This window comes from Lepidothrix coronata, unplaced genomic scaffold (genome assembly GCF_001604755.1).
Source record: "Lepidothrix coronata isolate B3197 unplaced genomic scaffold, Lepidothrix_coronata-1.0 Scaffold41, whole genome shotgun sequence".
NCBI lineage: Eukaryota > Metazoa > Chordata > Aves > Passeriformes > Pipridae > Lepidothrix > Lepidothrix coronata.
This window is the reverse complement of record NW_016690221.1, coordinates 4769085-4791202: the sequence shown is the minus strand read 5'-3', so window position 1 is coordinate 4791202 and position 22118 is coordinate 4769085. Positions and strand designations below refer to the sequence as shown.

General features: G+C 36.5%; 1 protein-coding gene across 1 annotated transcript in view; it reads left to right on the top strand.

The window, feature by feature from the left end:
- IQCK (IQ motif containing K) overlaps positions 1-22118 on the top strand; it is a 38371-nt gene that overhangs the window by 13594 nt on the left and 2659 nt on the right. The window contains exons 8-9 of the mRNA XM_017813321.1: positions 4987-5071; positions 10910-11021. Of these exons, the coding sequence (XP_017668810.1) occupies positions 4987-5071; positions 10910-11021 (197 nt within the window). The remainder of the gene's footprint in view (positions 1-4986; positions 5072-10909; positions 11022-22118) is intronic.

Sequence of the window (22118 nt, the reverse complement as noted above, 5' to 3'; positions counted from 1 at the left end):
AAAAAATTGCAATTCCAGTACTGTGGCAGAATTCAAGTTAACAAAGGAGAAAGTTTTTACTTAAAAACTGTGTGTTGAAAAATTGCACAAAGTTTCTGTATGAAATATTTATATTTTTTAATGGTGCTTTATGGAGTTGAAGGTTTCATGGAATAACTCCTGCTGCCTTGTTGAAACGTGCCTTAATTTATGTAAAGATTGTCAAAATGGCAATTAGAAAATTGAAAATGTCTTAGTGCTTTGTGACATTCTCTGAACATTGCTTTAGAGCACTAAGAGGAGGATATTTTTGCTGCTGTTAGTTTTTCATGTTTTCAGGATATGAAGTTTGATCTAAAGTACACAAACAGAGATGGAAATTTTCCCATTGACATGAGTGGCCTTTGGAATAGGTCCATGTTTAATTTCCTTCAGTCCAGGACCAAGAACACTCTTACAAACTACATAAATATTGGTCCTACAAGACAGAAAACGTGAGGTGACACATTGTGACTTTCAAAACACGTAGCAAGTATGCAAGCACAGGAGAGCTGAGTTTTAGCATTAAAATGGTAAGTCCTCCCGAAGGAGAGACTATATTAAGAGGCAAGAAAGCCACTATAACTTCCAGACAGAGCTTGAGACAAAAGATTCTTGCACTGCTATTTTTTGGCTTGTTCTCACTACTAAGACTTCTTGCTGTGCTTCCTCTAATTCCTCTCACATTCTTGTTGCCAGTCACCTGTTCTGCCTCAGCCTCCTGTCCATGACATGACTCTGCCTCCCCACAGACTGACTTTCTCACATTACTTCCGCACTGTCTTTTCTTTTTATCATGTCTTTTCTTCCTTATAAATAGATAAGTAAGTATATAAATAGTTTGTATGTGTTAACAGTTGAATGCATATTATGACTATGGCCACTTTGATAATACTCTCGAATGGATTTAATATATTTTTAATTCTTCAATTAGTTATTATCAGTATCGAGGAGCTTTTATTTGGAGAAGGTGATAGAGCAGAAGAGTTCAGATTCCTGATAATTAGCAGGAGTCACACTTTAAAAAGTCTACTCATATGCAATCTCTCTTTTAAAGAGATTAAATTTGGTTATTCCCACATTTACAACCCTTCAAAAATGTACCCTCCATATAATGCACTAAAATGTTTTCTTTTATATTGTAGGGATTTTTTTCTTCAAATACTAATAATCTTGTTCTAGTGAATTTAGATTGCTGCAAAAGCAAACCAGTAATTTCTTTCTGACTGTGGAATAGTTGTATTAATACTGAAAATGTTACAAAGAAAGGTCTCAGTTCACACTCAGTTTGACCTGTGAAAATGCTCCAGGGTATTTTTGTCAAATGTCTGTGGGGAATATTTCCCTGTAAACCTGTGAGACTCATACAGTGCAAGTGTAATATTTAATTAATATATCTAATTGATTTTAAATACTAGGTCAGATAAATCTGTACTTCAGTGTCTGATTGCTTATGAACAATCTTTTTCCTGCTTTTTGGGTAAATGACCTTAATAGTATTTATAAGTAGAGATTGTTGAGACATTTATTTTGAATCAAAACAATAGTTTTTCATTGTTGCACACTTTTGCAACTCTGGATAGGCGTGTAAGAAGAAAGACTTAATGAAGGCAGGTGTTGCTGTAGTATTGCTAGAACATCTGAGTAAGAATAAGAAATACTGAAAATATAAAAGAGAACTACTTTGACAAAATTCCAGAGCAGTTTTTTTGTTATTCAGACCAGCATGTGAATTTTTGGAGTAGTTCCCAGACCAAAGACTTTCTCAAAACCCCCTTTTTTTAAAGAGTTATGCAGATCACCAGGGTCATTTACTTGCATGTCTAATATTTATCTCTATTCTTTGGCCTGTTCTTTTAGATTATGAATTTTGCAGTGACTCTGTCATTGCCTGTGTTCATACATGATATAAATGTTAAGAACAATAACCATCACAGTCAAACCAAAGGTGAAGTGACTGTGGCTGTTTAATATGGCTGTGACTGTCGTACTGAAACTTAGGAGGCCTGAACCTTTTCCTTAGGGTTGCTCCAGTGTTCTAGAGATGAGCTTTCTGAAGCAGAGAGAAGCCCTCATCATTCAGTGACTGCCCCTGGATTTCCACTCTCACCTGCACACCATGAGCCCCAGGCACTGATGCTCTCTGTGGCACAGTGGTCCTCCAGGCTGTAAGGCTGATAGTTAAATTTCTTTGTCTGTTACTATTAGGGAACAGATTGGAATAAAAAGAGCAATTACAAAATCCTGAATTATGTATACCGAAAATTTTCTTGATTAAATTTTTTCTTAGATTTCTTGTCAAGGAAGGAATCAGGCCAATTTGTATGACAGATTGGGAACTCAGAGACAATTGGGGTTTCTGGGCATTACTGTGTAGAAATACTGACTGTATTCAGTCCATCAGTGTGACTGTGAACCCCAGAGGTTACCTCATACATTTATTTAATGCAAGTCTGTTTTGTATCCTCCGGGTGCCAAATTCCACTTGCATAATTTTATATCACATAATCAAGATCTGTACGAGTTTGCTCAGAACGCAAGAAACTTGTTTCTGGAATTTAACTTTCCTCTGGGCAGTGTCTGCTTTATTCAGATTTGGTAAAATAAAATACTTAAGAAAAATCATTTTACCGATGCTCTTTTACGGGTGCAACTTACGTTAAACAAGGTATATGTGTCACAACACATACTGATATGTTTAATGTGTGGGCTTTTAAGATCAGGCATAATCAAAGACTAAATAAGCAGAATATAGTTAGTGTACATTGTACTGTCAGCTCTAATCTTCTCAGAGGCATACAGCTGTCTTCTGCCACGACTGACATACTCTCTCTTTTCCTAGTTCACTGCTGAGGGGTAATTGCCTCTGCTCAGATTCTATTTTTATTTGACCCGCAGCCAATTGCGTATTTTCTCTCCGACAAAACTGGACCTGGCATGGCTTCTCTTCTTTAAAGCTGTGCCATTAAAGGATTGATACTTACCAGTGACTGTCATACTGAAAATTAAGTCCTGTTCTTGCTTGATTTTTTATATTGGTTTCTGAGTTTCAGTGTTGGATTATAAACTAGACATTTTTATAATTTGAAAATGAAAGGAAAGAAATGCTCGAGTTGCCCTTGCAGGCTAGGAGAAATCTCAAGTTGTTCTTTGGAGATGTACTCATTCTCAGAGAAGTTCAATGGCTTTGATATAACTGCTGCAAAATATGTAGGTCTTCCTGTGATTTTCCCACTCTAAGTTTTGGGTTTCAAAAAGATCAAAAATAGAACAGAGGATGAAAGCCTATCAGGGAAACCAGCACAGTTCAACTTCAGAACTTTAAGTCTGATTATAAGAAGCCGTTAGCTCAGGGAGCCTTGCTTGTCCAGCACTTATGATTTCCCCTGAGCAGGAGAAATGCTAATTAACATTCACAGGGCTAAGACTGGTTAGCTTAATGGAGAGACCGCTCTTTATTTTCGTCTTATTTCCATTTTTCCAAACGGACCAAGGTTTTATTTCACATTAAAATAAATGTAGGCCAAAACCCAGCTGACATGATGATGAGACCAATTTAGCTGAGTACACAGACTAAAACGGTGCAGTCAGTGTAGCATTAGATAAGAGGTAAGATTGTGCTCTAAGTTGAAACGCTCCTGCAGTGAAGACAAGCCCTGAGAGAAAGATGTCAGAGAGCATAGGAAGCTTACTAGGGCAGAGACTAATATGAATGAAATTAAGTGAAAGGAAAATGTAAGCTGTCAAGCCTATTAGCTTGAGCTGTAATATACTGTAAAATAAATTTCCAAAGGAAATTGCTGCATTTTAACCAGAAAATGTAACACTGCATAAATAAATAGCTGGTCAATTAATGGGCTTTGCAGTATATGTGTCTTTAGAGTATAAATACCATAGATAATGTTCTTGCATGGGCTGCATGTGTCTATAGGTGGTTGCTGCATCAACATTCATAATGTTGTGGGTTTCCAAGTCAAGGCTGTTTCCCATGTAGGGAGAGGTCCTTGGCAGCCCTTCTAACACTGTGCCAAGGCTACTCTTCATTACTGGGATTTTCATGAGCTGCAGCATTATTGCCCTATAGTTCATTAGCTTTAAATTACATTTATTATGAAAGAAAATATATAAATGAATTTTGTTTCGTCCTTTCCCCTGGATGCTTTTTGATCATTGTGTGGGGGCAATAAATCAACACCCACAGAAAATGGCTTTTGGGAAGCAAGATTTCATACAGTCTTTTCAGTTTTTGTTAGTGATGGCTGAATTTATTTACTGCTTTGTTTCCCATTAAAATTGGTAGTAACAGAATCACCAAACATGCTTTCAAACTATGGCGTATTTTGACTGAGAATGGTTGCACATATGTATTACTTTCTTTTATCACCAAACAATGTGTATATGCTATCAAAAATAAATTTTTAGCATTTTAGGAACTTGTTTAGACATTTGTAAACATGAGTCCATGCTATGTAGATATGGTAAACATTACTTTTTTCAGTATGTTTTAATTTAGGGACATCATAATGTAAATTAATGCACTAAAATATGTTTATATTCTGTGTATTTAATATAATAGACATTTACATCATAAGTCTGTTAATTGTTGCATGCACACTAAAACCTCCTCTGCTTTACAAATGGCACGCTCCTTCTCTTGTTCCCCTCCTACTGCCACCTCAAACCTTACCATAATAGTGGGAATTTGAAATCCCTGTAAAAGAATAAGAAAGGTTATTGTGCTTGATGTGCCATTCGTATATTTTTGTTTTAAGAAGAAATTATTGCAGTGTATATAACAGTGTATTTGTAAAGGAGATATTCTTTGAACATTTTATTTTCAGGGCAATAAGAAATTGTACCTTTCAAGCTCCTAAACAGCATTTATCTTTTTGATAAAATACACTGTTACGGAAGAAAGTATTTTACATTTATAGGCTGTCTGTTTACAAAAAGATATTTTCTTTTAAGTCCTAGGCCACCAATTCCTCTATCTCTACTTCTATCAGAAGAAGAAGCAAGCATAATAATTCAGTCCTTCTGGAGAGGTTATCGGGTAAGAGTAATCTATAATTATTTTGCTTGATGTTGAAAACTGTAGGACTGTGAAGGCCCCAGGGAAAATCCTTACATAAATTTTAAGTAGGGGCTACTATAAATAGCTGCTGAGACCCCTATGGTTCATTGGCTTTGGATGTTGCTCTGCCTTATGCCTAGTGACTACAGTTTTTTTCACAGGCATTTATGCTGATGTAATCTCAGTGTTTTCCTCAACAACAGAAAATCCACAGAAACTGGATTTTCAAAAGTACGATTCACAGTGAACCATTTTCTCTTTTAAATTTAAAGTTGCTCTGGCTAGTTGCTAAAGGATGGAATCTTATTTTGCTTCATGCAGGGATATGTGAGTGAGTGAGGGTAGAGATGCACAAGGAGGATTGGTGAGGTCTGTATGTTCTGTCTGAGCATACAGGAACGAAAAATTGAGACCAAGAATGAGACAGGAGGTCTAGGAGAGGCGTGAAGGCTTTTATTCCAGGAAAGGGAAAACAAAATGGTGAGCAGATGTTGTAAGACACACTAGTAATACAACACTAATGCAATCCCCAGTTTAAGGGGGGAAAGCAAGGAGCATAAAATAAATACAAAGAAAATTGTCCGATATTATTATTTTGGAGGGTAACAGCCATGCTAACCCTAGGATGCTAAATGAATTATTTTGAAAATCCTGAACAAATTCTGTAAATTTTTTTTTTTTAAAAAGCTTCATGCCTTGGAAAGAAATGCACTTGAAATTCAGGTGACTTTGGTGATGAAGAAATGTCTTTGCTTCCTTTGTCAAAATTTAACCTTCTAAATAGCCCCCAGATATAGCAGCAATTTTGTTGTGATGGACAGGGAGACATTTCTGGATGTCAGGTGTTCTTTAAATAACAATCAGTATAAAACACTCTCTGGTAAGTTCTTTTTTACTATTTTTAACAAGCACAAATATATAAGTGGCTCCTATAATGTGCTGTGCAGCCAAAGACGATGAAATACCTCAAAATGGTTTTCTTGACTGATTGATTTTTGCGGCGCTTTCTGTTGTTCGTTTTCCTTTGTTTTTCTTTTTTAAACAGAGAAGGCATTGACACTAACATTAATTAGGCCAGACAGTATCCCTGCAGGCATCCTTACAGAGGAGTATTGCAAAGGCAACCATTATCCAATAACAGTCATGTTTGCTGAACAGTGCAAGGTTGCTCAGATACTTTGTGCTTCTATAAAAGCTTGTGAAGGGCACGATTCTCCCTTGTACAGATTAACTTCAGAATTTTCACTCTAGTTAGTATTTATCATTCTAAACCAGTTCCCAGAAATGAGAGAGAAACCCTAGCTGTAAAAGGTAGGAGACATAAAAAATAACTCAGACTATAAAATTAGCTGTTAATGTTTTTCTCATTCGAGATGAAAGAAATCCGGTTTTTAAAAATCAAAAATTAAAGTCAGAATATGAAATAAAAATCATTAGTAACAAGTTACTACATAGGGCAATGTGTTGTCCTTGGACTTCCAAATTAAGAGAACACTAAGCTTAAATGGGATTTCATTGCATTAATGATAAAGTACGTTATGAAAATTTACCAAAGAATTCAGATTATTTGCTTTTAAAATAGATAGCTCTGTCAGCTAACACTGAATTAGTGTGGTAATAAATGAACACTTACAAATAATGCCCTTTTGCATTCTGTGGATATTATTGTGTCAATATTTGAAAAACTTTTCTGATGTTTTTCATTAAACCTTGCTTTATAATTCAGAGAATTTAGAACTTTTAAACGCTGTTATTGAAACAAAAATGTACACAGTGTGTTAATATTGAATAATTAAACACAAGCACACATAGATACTTTACATGGCACTGTGCCAAAGAGACAGTGCACTTCATCATTGGTTTTCTAAGACATGTCTTCTATGGACTCAGACCACCTCTGAGGTATTATACTGATTTAGGCAGTAGAGTTTGTCTAGTTATAAAACTGACTGAGCATCATGTCTTCTCATGATACTTCACTTGTTTCTGCCACATCTAGGTGTCTGAGTGTGCCAGTATCAAAAACATGTAGCAAAAAATGCAAAAATGGATCAGGGGTTTTTTATGTAAAGGTAAAATAAAACTATAGGTACAGAATATTGAGAACTTTTTCATAATAAACCATGATCAAAGCAGTACATTCATCATTATCTGCAGCACATTTCAGAAAAACACTTGTTTTGGTAGTAATAATTGATGACTGCCATCAACAAAGTGCTTGCTACAATCCTTCATGCAAAGACATTGATGGGTACTCTGAAAATTATTTCAAATTCAGTCAAGAACTAAATTCCAGAACAAAAAGCAGTGGGAGCTACAACTGCTGAGTTTTGTAAGGAGATCACAGAAAGGAAGATGTCATCTTGAGTGGGCTCTTTGAGGGCAAGGAGGAGCACTCAGAGAAGACTTGAGACAGCTCTGTCATCAGAATTCTTTCTCTTCACTTTCCATCATTCTTTTTTATTGAGGTTCCATTCATCTGTCATGGGCCAAGGCACTATTTAGGTATCAATTTTCCAGGCACTTTCCCAGTAAAAGATGATATATTCCTTCACCCCTCTACTGCAGAATCTTTGCTTAGTGCCATTTTTTAATAGGGTCTTTTTAAACTTTACAATTTACAATTATAATTTACAATTTACAATTATAAACTTTACAAACTATTGGACTGAGGGGATTTTTCATTAAAACAATTTCCTCTGATGTCTCTGGGTGAAGTTTTGGTGTTTTCCTTCTGCTGTTGTGCAACGTGTTCTCACTTAGCATTGAAAGAAGTTTATTTTGACTAAATCTTGTAGATTTTTCTTAAAGTTGAAATTGGACAGCATTATGTAAATATTCAGCGCTATTTTATGAGCGTTGTTTGAGCAAAAGTTAAACCTGCTCCAGTTTTGATTTGTATCTTGCAAAGTGCAGTTGTGCTTTTGCTATCACAACTTTTATTACTTTCCAGCAAGTTGTGGCTCTCGGAAAGGCTTAATCCCAGAAGGTTACACGAATATTCCCTGTTATTTACAGCAAGTGTAGATTCAACTCAAGTGACCTGGGTAGGAGTGAACTCTCACTTCAAAGCTCAGAGCCCTCCAGGGCTGCAGGCGTGGCTGGTCTGCAGGAGGGACACCAGACTCTGCACTGTTTATTTGCCTGGAGATTTTGCTGCTGAGTCATGGCTTTTCCATCATGGTGGAACTGCACTCTGGTTACAAAACAGACTGCTTTCTGAGGAATTATCACAACTATGCTAAACTCTAATCAATTAAGCATATTTGGAACATTTTGATGTATTTTGTTACATTCCTGTTACCTGTTTTACTGCAGATGGCATATCTGTATTTTGTTTGTTTTTTTTTTCTTTTTTTTTATTCACTTTTTAGAAAAGACACTTTGTTCTGGGAGCTCATTTTCACTGCTTGGATTTAGTGTTGGACTTTGTAGTATTTGAGTCTCTATGACTATGCCTTCATCTCAGAACACTGTATTTCACTATGTTTCACTGCACTTCCACTGTTTTATTTGTCTAGGGAGAGTATACAGAATATACTCCATTTGCCATTTATCTTTTAACTGGTAAGAGTTATTGTCTTCATTTTCAGTATATAGAGACCACTGTGGCCCTGGCATGGGACAAAATACAGGTCACACAGCTGAAGTTGTAGAAGGGACACATTTTTTCAGAAATTCTATAGGTATAGAGGTAGTAATTTCTCTAATTTCCTGCCTCTTCCATTGCTGTCATTTATATGCTTGAGTCCCAATAAGCATTCCCTGAACCCCTACATGTGCAGATAAACTGACTCCATGTAATGGGGAATTATTTGGCTTATAAAACATAAATGACAACCTAAAAGAAAAAATGTCTCTTGCAAGTCTGAAGTATCCTGTGTTTGGGATTATATTTTATTTTTGCAAATAGTACTTGATGAATTTAACAGAAAATGATCTTATTTTTTTGTATAGCTGAAAAGAAGATCACTAGTAACTGTAACTTCCTTCATTTTTAAAAGTTCGTACCAACCTTGTAAGAAATTCTTATTACTTTTATAGAAGATTTTACAGAACTATATCAGTATAATGGGATGTTATTAGAGGCCTAAGAGGTATCTGATGTCAAGTCACTGAGTAAAAGTCTTGGCTGTCTTTATTGATCGAGTCACCTTGTATTGTATTTCTGCTCTGCCAGTGCACTGTCTGAAATATAACAAGTTATCTTCTCCTGAGTGGATTGAAGAGTGCTATGGGAGTTCAGCTACTGTCTATTGCACTCTTAGCTGCACCACAAAGGAGAAATTCTGTGTAGAAAGAATACTTTTGATAAATAATTTATATTGTTTTCTTTGAGGTTTGGGTTTTTTTATAACCAGTGGAAAACTGAAGTCCTGCTCTTTTGCTCTGTATGTGTCTTAGTAAAGTGAGAGAAAAGCAGAGTGTAATGGAGAAGAGTACTAGAGTTCAAATCACAGAGCAAACTCACTACTATATCATGTAAGAATAAAATAAACTGAAATTTATTTAGAGATTTTCTAGAGAACTAAGTAGTCATCTTCCTGCAAGAAAAAGGTGTCCAGGAGAAATTGAGCTTATTGCTACTTGTTTCTACCATGTTATTCAACTTCAGCCCAAATTACTAGGACATTAAGTCATAGAATCATAGAGTGCTTTGGGTTGGAAGGGACCTTAGAGATCATCTAGTTCCAAACCCCTGCCATGGGCAGGGACACCTTCCACCTGACCCATGGTCAGAGCCCCATCCAACCTGGTCTTGAACACCTCCAGGAACGGGACATCCACAGCTTCTCTAAACATAGTCCTAAAGCATAATGACATTTTTTATATGTAATATTTAGGAAAAAAAAAACCAACCCAAACCAGAAACTGCATTTTAGAAATAATTCTACTACCATTTCAATATGACTCTAAGAGAATAGTCTCTAAGGTAATACTGGCATGTCCCTTCCTCCTGTTGTTCAGAAGGACAGTATCTGGTGCACTGGAGGTAGTAATTGTGTGAATGCCAAGGTAGGCAATAGGCAACCCACTGCTAATTAATCAAATCCTGCTTACAACAAGTTTAAGTAGCAGAGTGGTAAAAGTTGGTGATGCAGAGCTGGCTAGCTTTTATGTTAGAAGAACTACACCAGTACAAAAACAATACAATAAAAATTCAACTTAAATCTAAATGGAATCAAGGCCTATGACTATTGTAATTTTTTTGTAGAAGCAGAATTATGGCCTTCATGGGGTGACTGACTGACAAAGAATAGATATCATGTAATGCAGTCCAATTACTTTAAATAACAGATTAATGACTCTCCTGTTTGTGAAAATTGTATGGCTGGGATTGCCAGTCAGCCTATTTGCAGCTGATGGCAGGTGTGAATCAGTTTGCTGGAATAAATTCCCTTCTGTATGACCCTTCATGCTCCTCTTGTGCTCTATTGTGTTGGTCACTGGGTTGGTTTTATAGTGTTGTGGTTTTCTAAAGGCACTAATACCCTTCAGCATAATGCCTGAAATTTTAATTAACTCAAAGAATAAGCGTCTCACTGCAATCACATTCTCAGGAGTCCTTGGTAATCAAAGTGATCCCCTAATTGGCATATTTATGTTTTCAATGGGGTTTGTCAATGATGTGTTTTTTATTTCTCTGTAAGTTGAAAACTGTAAACCTCTGGGATTTTTCTTTTACCTCAGGCCCAGCAAATAGGATGGCTGTCATGTATTTGTCCAGCCACAGCCCCATGAAAAAAATTGTATCATCATCTTGGGTAACATGAAGGTATATAATTTTAATTGTATTTTCTGTTTTCCCTTTCACAGGTCCGTTGTGACAGTGAAATACAAGAGCTACGTCAGTGGCAAAAGAAGTGGAGAGAGGAGAAACACATTAATAAAGTAGTGAAACAATTCTGGACTAAGCAGGAAGCCAAAGGTAAGTGAATTAAATTGTGTGGGGGGGTTTTTTGGGGTTTAGGGGTTTTTCATTTGTTTGTTTAGGGTTTTTTTACATTGTGTTGAATTTTTATACTTTGAGTTGTGCTAAAAAACAGGCCACAGTAGGACACGAATCCTGAGTGAGAAGGTGAAGTCTGGTGGAAATGCCTGGCTGTTCCTTTATAGTCACTATTTACTCTGTCTTAGTTGCCTGGATAGTTGCTGAAAGTGGCAATGAAAAATACAGTACAGGGCCAAAACTCAGTAATTTCAGAAGACTATGACAATTTGCTGGCACAGTATTTCATAGGGCAGGATTAGACCTCTACCAGGTGGGTCATAGTACAGTTTTTCCAAACTGTAGGATTTCTCTCTGGTAAATGTTTTATTGGCATTTTCCTGTAGTTATTTATAGCAGAACTTGGCCTGTACAGTTCTAAAAAAATAAAACAAACCCAAACAACCCAATAAATTGCCAAGGGAAATGAAGCTGGATTGCTTTAAGAACCAACACTGTAATTTGTTTCTTTTTTTGCCCTGTTTGTGGACAAGGCTTTACTGACAGGGCCAAAGTTCTATTCACTTAGGCACAGAGGTTTAATTATGATTATTCACCCAGCCTCTTTGTCTACTAACTCAGGAAAATTTATAAGTTCCTCAACCTGTCTACATTTTAGCAGCCTCTGTGGGCTGGACTCAGCCCTGATACACGTGGGGAAGTGAACTCCACCCCCACAGCCGGAGGTGAGAAGGGGTCGTTCAGCTGTGGCTGTGTTGAAAAGAGGGGAAATCATGTTGTACCAGCCACCACTGTGTGCCCTTCAGTTTGGTGACACTGTCCCAGATGTGTTCTCAGCTGGCCAATCTTTTCCCTGACCTACGGGAGAGTGATTTTTTCTTTGGTGATAGCAGGGTTACAGTTACAAGGGCTGCGTAGATTTTGCAAGCATTTATTTATATTTATATTACAGTTTTAATCTACAAAAGATCAGGTTTTATTTACCAATCCATGAAATTTCCTAAGGGATATTTTATAGCTGAATTTAATTAATTCTGAAGAACAAAATCATACATCACATCAGGGGAAAACTGTGTTTATATGTGTGTATATATGAGGTGTACATAAGGGAAGTGGAATTCTTGGCTTTAGTAGCTTAGACCTAGAAGATTAAATCATATAGTAACTAGTAACAGTGTACAAAAATGATGAAAAAATGAAATCAATGAGACATAAGTTGTCTTCCAGCAGACTTGACTAATATGTAATGAAAACTTGGGCAGAGCAACCAAAGTTTTCCTCAAGTGGGATTTCATAGCCTATCTACTATGGTTTATTATGACTTTACTTTGGAAAAAAAATGTGGGCATCTTTTCTTTTTAAAAGAAAACATAGATATATCTGGTTTTGATCATCTGAAAACAGTGGATTCAAATTTACTATGATCAAATTATTCTCATTATAGATTTAAAACATAAAAGCTGAATTCTTTTCTTTGTAGTACATGTTTAGTTCTGCCAGTGTTAATTGTTGGAAAATTGCATTCCTGGAGGTGATAACAGAAGATGGCCTACCAGGCTTGCTAATTAATTTTAAATTATTGCAATTTAATGTTTGTGGTTTAGACTTTCTGTTTCTAATTTGTTAGTATTTTTATCATCTCATCAAGGCATGTTTTTTCACACATTTCATTGTCCATGATACCAGTAAGAGTTACAAATGCACATTTCCCACATCTAAGAAACAAACCTATATATTCACAACACACCACTATGAAAAAGGACGAATATGATATTAGATGATATGATGACAATCACAGTTTCAGTCTTCATACATGTAAAATCTTAAAGGTGAAAATTACAAGTATATTTTCAGAGCACAAGATGAAACCATTTTCAGAACGCTGCCTAAGAAAAGTAGGGCCTAAGGGTGGACTGTGTCATTTGGCAGTTGAATTGATTAAAAAAATTCCTGTGAATAAAGAAATTTAATCTTTCCATAAACTATACTTAAGTTGTTTTGGAGAGCTGTAGTGATAAGATTTCCTTTGCCTTCTTTGCCAGTTGTTTCAAAAGGAAAATTTTCTTTTAATCATTCTCACAGAGCTTTCTTGTCATCAAATCAGTTATTTCAGACTCTAGGACACACAGCTGTTTAACCACTTCAAAGTTGCAAAATTGCCCCTTTTCAATTTTTTCTTAAACCACTGTAAGTTTATATTGCTTATATCACATTAGCTTTCAATATTATCACATTGTTTCTGTGATTCGTTAACTGAGCTCCGCTAAGTTAATTTAAGAGTATCCATACATAAAATAGCCTTGGGGCCCAGACAGATGGCTATTTGGAAACAGCTGTACTAGTTTGAGAAGTTACTGTCCAGGGGTTTTCATTATCAATCTCAGCTGTGATGCCATAATTAATTTTGTTAGTGCTCCAGCTGCTCTTATTTCTGCTGTTATTGTCCTACTGGTCATTAATGCTGTTAAACCCTATTTCATTATGAAGTCAGTAAGGTTAGTTTAACTGCTTTCACCAGTGACTCAGTCTAACCCAGCTGACTGCACTGAAGAGGATTGTGAGCACTCATACAATAATGAATAGCATAACACAACTACTTCTTAACCTTGTCTTTCTAAGCATTTGGTTTAACTGAATTAATTAATTAGGTTAATTCAATTAATCCCCTTTAATTAAACGGCTGAGCTCTTTGCATCAAGCAGACAAAGCATTTATTGTTACTAAAAACTCAGATGTCACAAATAAAGCATTAAGATTCATGATCAAAAGAGAAAGAATAACACTTTTAAATAGATACGGCATTTTATTATGAAGTTAACCACATTAATGAAGTATCTCTTAAATTTCTATCTCACTAAGCCTGTTTGTTAGATGCTGTAAACAGTGTTGAATCTAACTGTAGGGGATGAATGGTGAGTTGCCAAATAGCTTTTAGAAAATGATGACTCGAGCAGTAATGTGATTCTATTGACACTACTAGAAAGATCAGCATACCTTCCATGGAAATATCAGCCAAAGACTCGGTTAATGTGAGCTAACAGGCAGAGTCTGCTTTGTTGTGGCTTTCAGCACAATGCAATGTGTACCTTATTTCAAGGGTATGTTCTAGGCAAAGACATATAGCTTTATGAAAGTGTGTTTGTATAATGTTGACCAGTGTGACAGTTAAAAAAGATAATAGGTTAGAAATGTAAACTAATTGTAATTAACAAATCCAAAGGCATTCTTAATTTATTCTTCTGGTTTCAGAAAGTGTGCTGAAACATGTTTATTAATTTTGAAGCAAACAGTTTAAGTTTTCATTAGAACATAACCAGAATAAAACACTTCTAGAGGGTTTTTTTCAGGTGAAGACCCAAAGTGTCATTTTTAGGGGGCAGCTAAGGTGATCCAGTAACTTCCCCATTAAAAAGGCAGCCCTTGGCCAAGGCTTCTGCCATCCTCTCCTTTTCTTGGCACCTCCCCTCATGGCTTCACAGTGAGTTGGTTCAGCTGATCTGACAAAGAGCTGCTCCTCAGTTCTGCTCTGCTGCCCCTCGGCGTGGCTTTGTGCTGGATCAGCCTGATAAACTGACCTGCCCCGGAATGACACAATCCTTACATCCAACAGAAGGGAAACGGTGCCACAGTAACTGAGGGAAGGAAAACTGCCCATTTGTGATGGCCACTCACTTTCAGATCAGCTAATCTGTGCTGGGCCTGCTGTGTCATGTGAAACCGTCCCCACCCGGTGTGTCTGCGTGCTGTGGGAGGCTGGGGTATAACGTAGCCTCACATAAGCCACTGATTCTCCCCCTGCTTCAAAGCATCTTCATTTTTTTTCCTTTGTAATTCTTTATTCTTCTTTTGCTCTCTCTCTTATACTCTTTATTATTACTTTTGAAAAGTGCTCTGGGATAGAAAGTGTGAAAACTGCATGAAAATTACTTTATCCATTAATAGCACCTTGCAGGACGGTTGAACTCTTTTAATGCACATGCTGGCAAAATTTCTTTTTGAGTGCAAAGAAAAAAGTGTGTTTCTTTCAGCATATACCCAAGATCATAAAGCTACAGCATTCTTGGCTGACATTTTGTTTGCTATACTGCTCCACTGCTGCAATGTTACATTCCACAAAATTATCTATATTTAAAGTATGATAGTCCTTACTCTGAACAATTTCTACAATTTCTATGTTCAGACTGAAAATGCAGAAAGAAACACAGCATTTAAGACTTAGTTTAGTGGCTCACAGCTTTAGACTTGTAAGGAGACAGATTATTTTCTGCAATATAGCACAGCTGAGGGGATACATTTGTTTAAGAATATTTTACAGAATTCCAGAAAAAATATTACCTTCTAGAGAAAATACAGCTAATCAAAAACCATCCTCCAGAGGATGTGAGTGAATTCTGATTTGCTGAAATAACTTTAATGTAAATATATTTAAATAAGTGATTTAATAACCCGTATGCTATTTGAGATATGTTTGGCAGGATGTGACAGTGCAAGGCCTGCCTCAGTTTTCATGAGGCTGATGTTCTACCATGAGCTTGTCAGTTTAGGAGAACTTCTTTTCCCACCATGCATTTATCTGAGACTGTGCACATCAGTGTTGTCAGTATCTGCATCCTAAAACATCCATTTGAAACGAGACATAATTCGCTGCATCTGCTAGTTTCCTCACTGATATCCCACATAGCTCCAACCATATTTTTGCTTTAATTTCCAAGAAGAAATAGGCCTTTGCTTTTGGGTGAACAACCTGGTGAATCTGATTTGTGCCTCCACACAGTGGACAAACCCCATCTGGTCGTGGTTCTGAGCAGTGTGTTATATAGATGCAGTACTGATGAGACATGACTGGAAAGGGAAAATATCTCTCCTACAATGAAAGGAATTTGAAAAATATTTGAACTTTTTCATGAAAATATCTAAATCTTCACTGATCACTTATGTGAACAAACCACTCTACTGACACCCTGTTACAGGGGTTCCTTCTCTGCTGGTGTGCTGTTGGCAAGAGCACTGATTCCATTATACAACTGGTACTTTCAGCTATTTTTTGTCCTAAAGGGTTTCTTTTCTTCTTTTTCTTTTTCTTATCTGCATAAAATTTGTAAAATTTTAGTTTTAAAAAGCAGTGTTCTTAGGGAAAATAGTAAAAGAAATAAATGTTCCTGGTTTTATGGCAAAATCAATTGTGACCCTATTAGTTGGCAGTTCTTACAGATCAACCACAGCCTGGGCTTTGCAAGGCACTTGGGCAACAGTGAATGCACAGTGTGTGGAAAACCTAGTTAAATCAAAATAAGACATAAAGTAATCTTCACAGCAGGTGAGGGGGTTGATTTTCAGATGCAAGGGGGAATATTCTTCTACATCCCATTCAATTTCAAGCTGTATTTTTCCTTCAGCAGTAGAAGCTCTTACTTACCTATCTGGAGAGATTTTAAAAATATTCCTTTCATAGAAATAATATTTTCCCTTGGGAAGATGCAACCAGCAATACTCTAATGAAGGTGATCTGTTACTGGAAAATCCTTAAAATATGAATGAGATTTCAGATGCAGGGGAGAACAGGCTGCATATTTCCCACTAGAGCAGGAACAGATCTATAGTGTCAAGAAGTGAGGAAATGCAGTCACTCACTCCTCATACAGCTGTGATTGTCTCCACCTGAATGATGAGGAAGGATTTGAAAGCTTAATATCAAGTTAAGTTGAACAGGGAAAGTCTAGTCTACATATTTTTGAAGGATGGCTGTATGTAATTACATCACATCAAAGCAAAATTAATCGAGGAAGGGAAAAATGTTACATTCAGAATCCAGAAAAAAAAATGGTTACACTGTGAAACTTCTTTGAATTAATTCCATAAACATATAAATATATTAGTACAGTCATGTGCTCTAATGGATCCTTATTAATGGGGCCATAAATGAAGTTACAATCACTTGTATGTTTGCAGGACTGAGTCGTTTCCCAAGGAAAATATTGAAAAAGGAATATATATAAATGGGAAAACTTACACAAGGCTTAAAAAAATATTTAAAATCTATTGTAGGTAATAATGTTGGATTAGGAAACCACATAGTCTGAATAGCTAATGGATTTCTTACAGACTGCATCTCTGTGCTTTATTTAGGAAAATTCAGCTCAGTAAAATGTAAGGAATTCATCAGCTTTATGTGAGAGTTCCTTTTTTCCCCCTCCACTTTCACCATGGGTGGTTGAAATACTTTAGGAATATTTAAAACAAAATAATTTGTTTCTAATTTCATCTGCCATTCTTTTACTACAGCTGTAATTTTTTAATTAATCTCATTATGAAACTCTTGCAAGTGGTGACCTCCTCATATTTTATAGTTTTACACTTTTAATCTGCTATATTATGTAACACACACATATATATACACACACATATATGTTAAGATCCTACATGTTGAAGGTACAAATTGGTTTCAAACTGAGCTGTATAAACAGGTTTAAAGTGGAAGGCTACTTGCTGTCAGCAGGACACTGCACTTAAAAGAATTTGACTCTGCTTTTTTTTTTTTTAAACATTACTGTACTTACAGGTATTTGTTTCTTTCTGAAAGCAAAAGTGCTGCAGTCCAAATGGTTTAAAATGGCTGCATATATGTGATTGCTTTTGATTTAAAAGCACATGGAAAAAGTTTCAGTTACGCAGAAGACCTTAAAATTTCTTTTTGTTTAAAAGAAAATAAAAAGAAAATCCAAGAACAAAGCAGTTCCGAAGGCTGAGTATGTGGTGGTTTTCATCAAGCCTAATTCAAGATGCTTGAGATGTTTTTGAAAGTTCAGTCTTGGCACTAACAGCTGAGAATGTAGTGATAAAAGTCATAAGACTCATGATGCAGAATCCAATTTATTGGTCCACACCCCGGACTCAGACGGCTTTGAAAATTTATAAAGATTACAGTAACATTTAATTTCTGTAACTATGTTGGGAATGTTTGAAAAAATAAAAAGGAAAGATGATCATTTAGATAAACTACAACACGTGATCCTCTGGTCTGTGCTTACACAGGCACAGCAGTGGATCTGGAGCACAAGTCAGAACTAATCCTCCAGCACCAAAGCTGTATTTTCACCCATCACTCTGCAGCTGTTAATAATGATTTGTAACGGAAAAAAAGACAATTGCAAGTTGGCAATTTTTCTGTGATCATATAAACATCATTTTTTTTTTTTTTTTTTTTTTTTTTTTTTTTTTTTTGAGGAGAAATCTTTCATGGGTCCTGCAATCTTCTTGGGTTTGTTTTTCCGTGTTTAACCTTTTTCTAGTTAATAGCAAAAAACGTGGGAGCATTTTTATTGAAAATTCTATGGGTGTCTTTTGCTAGCCATTCAGGTATGCAAGCCCAAAATTTCTATTTATAACTAGGGGATGCCTTAAAAACCTGGAGAAAAGACTGTCACCAGTTAAAAAATAAAGCCTCCAAGTAGTCCTGCAGCAAAACTAGGCTCGAGACTCTTAGTTAAAAATAAAAGGGAGGGGAGGTAGGGCAGGGAAAGAAACACCACGAGCTGTTAATTAGGAGTTTTAAAATATGATTCAGAGAATAACAAAGAAGTGGGTGACAGATTGCAGAACACACAAGCTGTTTGCCCCAGACTTCCCTTTAAACCCACACTGTGGTATTGGTCACTTGGAGCTCTTTTCTGATATGACAGTCTGGTTTTTTACCTGATAAGTTGTTTTAGTCTGTGCAAGAGTTTAAATTGGGTAGTTTTACAGGACCTATCACATTTTGCAAGTAGAAATCATGTCAGAAATAAGAGGGGCTAATCAGTATAAATGCACTTTTCATGAATCTTCCCTGCAAATCTGGAATTCTGGATTTCTGTCTGTGTTGGCTTCTGCCTGTAAATCCCAAAATGCTTTTATAGCTGAGGACCTGCCACTCTGGATGACTTCTCTCTATTTCTGGTCAGTTCTTTCTGTTTTCACAATTCTCTTTATTTTGACTATTTACATTGAAAGAACCCTGCATTAATCAGATGCTCTGGAGATGCACTGGTTGCCTTCATTTTGGATTTTTCTCTCAGTCCAGGGTTGTCTTCCATAAACTGTTGTGTTTCTGTGGCTCTCTTCATGCATCTCAGGTGACTGAATTATTTGGAGGACACTTGGATAATCAATTGGAAGCAACAGTCTCCAGTATATCTAATTCTCTGTAGTTCTTTCCTAACTCAGATGTTCACAGTCTAATGCTTGTATGTTCCCACATTTCTTTTCTTGAATTGTCTAAATGCCATTCAGATATATTCAAATTAATTATGCACTGCATAAACAAATTCTGCTAGAGATCTTTCAGCCCTCTTTTTCCATATCCATCGCTGGATGTTGGTGTTTGGGAGTCTCCTGTATGTCAGCTCTTGCTTCCTTAATCTGATCCTAAGTGAATTAAAAAATGCCCTGAAATTTTTAGTTCTCTACAGTCATGAAGACAAGACTAAGCATTTTACAAACTCTGCTCCTTGTTTGGAGAATTAGGTTTGTCCCATCGCATTTATACATCCATTTTGCAGAAGCCTCTTCTGCTTAGTGATCCTCTGACAGTTCCATTTCAGATTCATGAGTTGCAGGAGCGTCTATGGGCATTATTTCCATTTTATTATTAGTTTGTTTGTTTAGTAGATATTTATTCAGTACACCATTTTCCTACTACTACTGACTGAATATTTCCTGAAGCAAAAGGTTTCACTAGTAGTTGTGTACGGGCAGACTTCCAATAGTAAGAGGCTAAAATTATAAACACTTTATAAAAAACTGTGCCTTTAAAAGTCAGGTCTTATTTCAGAAAGATTGCTGGTGGCTCCAATTTCATGTTCAGGCTTCTTTGGCATTTCATTGGGAGGCTAGGGCGAAACTCCTTTCTATATATATATTTTACTCTAAGCCCCTGCTAATAAGTTATTCCAATAGATTTTCTTTAATGGATTTTCATCTTCTTATAGTCCGAGTCTATAGTATTTTTCATTACTGTGTTCAGCTGTTTAAATTACTAAATGTAATTCTTAGAGTTTCATGAAGAAGCACACTCTGTAATGAGTTCTTTACAAACCTTTCACAAGCTGCTGTCTCAAGCCAGTCGTGTTATACAGTAGTGTATAAAGTAGGTCATAGTTTTTTCACAGTTATGCTGAAACAACCAAGTGTCAAAACAGAACACCAGACCTGTACATTAAGATGAGGGGAAATAGTGCCTATTATCCAAAATAGATGGTAAAGATGTTTGAGCTTAATGCATATATAAATAGGACAAAGGCCAATCCTCAGACAGCTAATAGGAGTTCTGCAGATTTTTGAATATTCCACTCCCAGGAGCAAACGAACAGTAAATCCAGATACATTCCAGTGCTTCCTTTAGCCATCATCTGTGCCTCAACACTGCAACACATACCTGACAAACTATGTCAAATGAGCTGCACTCCCAAGGAACGTGGCAGACCAAGTAGTAGATGACCTTATTGTAGTAGGAGCAGCAAGTCAAAAATAACAGTTAACAGTTGTGCTCCTCAAGAGCAACCCCCACCTCGTTTCCAAGGAAATTAAGCACAGTCCCCACTAGTGCTTATTATTGTAGTGGTGGCTATAGTGTCCTATGATTTAGAACATGCATGTGACTAAAGGATACTTTAATCAGGTTTGTTCACTATTAAAGTAAGAGTAATGAGTAAGGAGTCTGAAAACTACAGTAAGGAGCAAGGAGACTGACATAGTGCCAACAAAATCATATGACCTATACGGGTAGAAACCCTAATACTAGAAATAAGTGAGATGTGAGTTTTTGGGGGTTTTTTTGTAACATACATTGTTACAACACTTAAGGGCCTCAGTTCCTCTATGTCTTAGGACTTAAAACAGGAGCTAATGTTTTAAAACCATATGAAATACTGTGATCATGCTGCCAGTGAGCATGATTGTGTTACTTCTACTTAAATCTAATGTTACACCTCATTAAACCAGTGATTATGTATTCTCTGTAGATAATTTTCACACGTTCAGTTACACAAACATCTTGGGATTTAAGGTGTTTGTCATTTTCCTGGGAGCTGAATCCAGCCTCCCGTGAGAATGGTTTTCTTGGCATTGCCCTGAGTCTGGCAGCAACTGCACAGTTGCGATCCTGTGACATCCCTGGGAGTTTGTTCTGCCCAGTTATGCCCATACGCCTTTTCCCAGCATGCTGGAAATCTCAGTGAGGAAAAAGAAATGTTCTCCTTTGCAGCAGAATCAGAGTTCTGCAATGGTAGGGATTTGCCAGCATAACTGCACACAGTGACTAGGGACATAAAACCATAATGTGGGAACGATGCTGCTAAAGTTTGACTTTTATTACTTCTTTAAATGCAACTGAAAATAGAAATGGGTCTTCGTCTTGCTCTGTTGAAGGAATGACAGGACTCCTAAGACTGAAATGGTTAAAATTCAGCACAGGAATGGCATGGTTGTAAGCTTGGTCATTGGTGTTGACATTGACACTGTTCACTGCTTTTAGGTATGTGTTGTCTGAAAGAAACGGGCTGGATTATCAGCGAGTAGAACTTGTTCTAAACATCTTCCTTAGGCATTTCAAAGTATTTTAAGCAAGTTAGTTCAGTTTGAGGTGTCACATTCTGAAAAATACATTTTTCCAATGGAAATTTCTAGTGAAAAGACTTAGCCAGGCACTTCTTTCCCCATCTTTCCAGCTTATCTGAATCCTGAGGACATCTTACTTTTCTATCTGCATAGGAAGCAAGTATATGTCAGAAACTATTTAAACAACTGCTTGAGATTCAGATTCCTGCTGACAACCTGTGCTTCCTGGTTAGTGTGATGTGATTTGAAATTGTTATGCTTAAGTAACACAGGTTATGATAAGACATGGACACTCTCAACTAAAAGCACTGCTAGCAGATACCTAAAACACCTGCTTGCTTTAATGGAAAAGTGTGTGTGAGCCCTGAGGTTTTTGAATATGTTGCAACGTTTATGAAATATTTGCAAAGGCCAGCCTCATTACATCAAGGAGTATTAGATAAAATTCAGTGTGCTAGATAGTATTTTGTATATAGGATACTC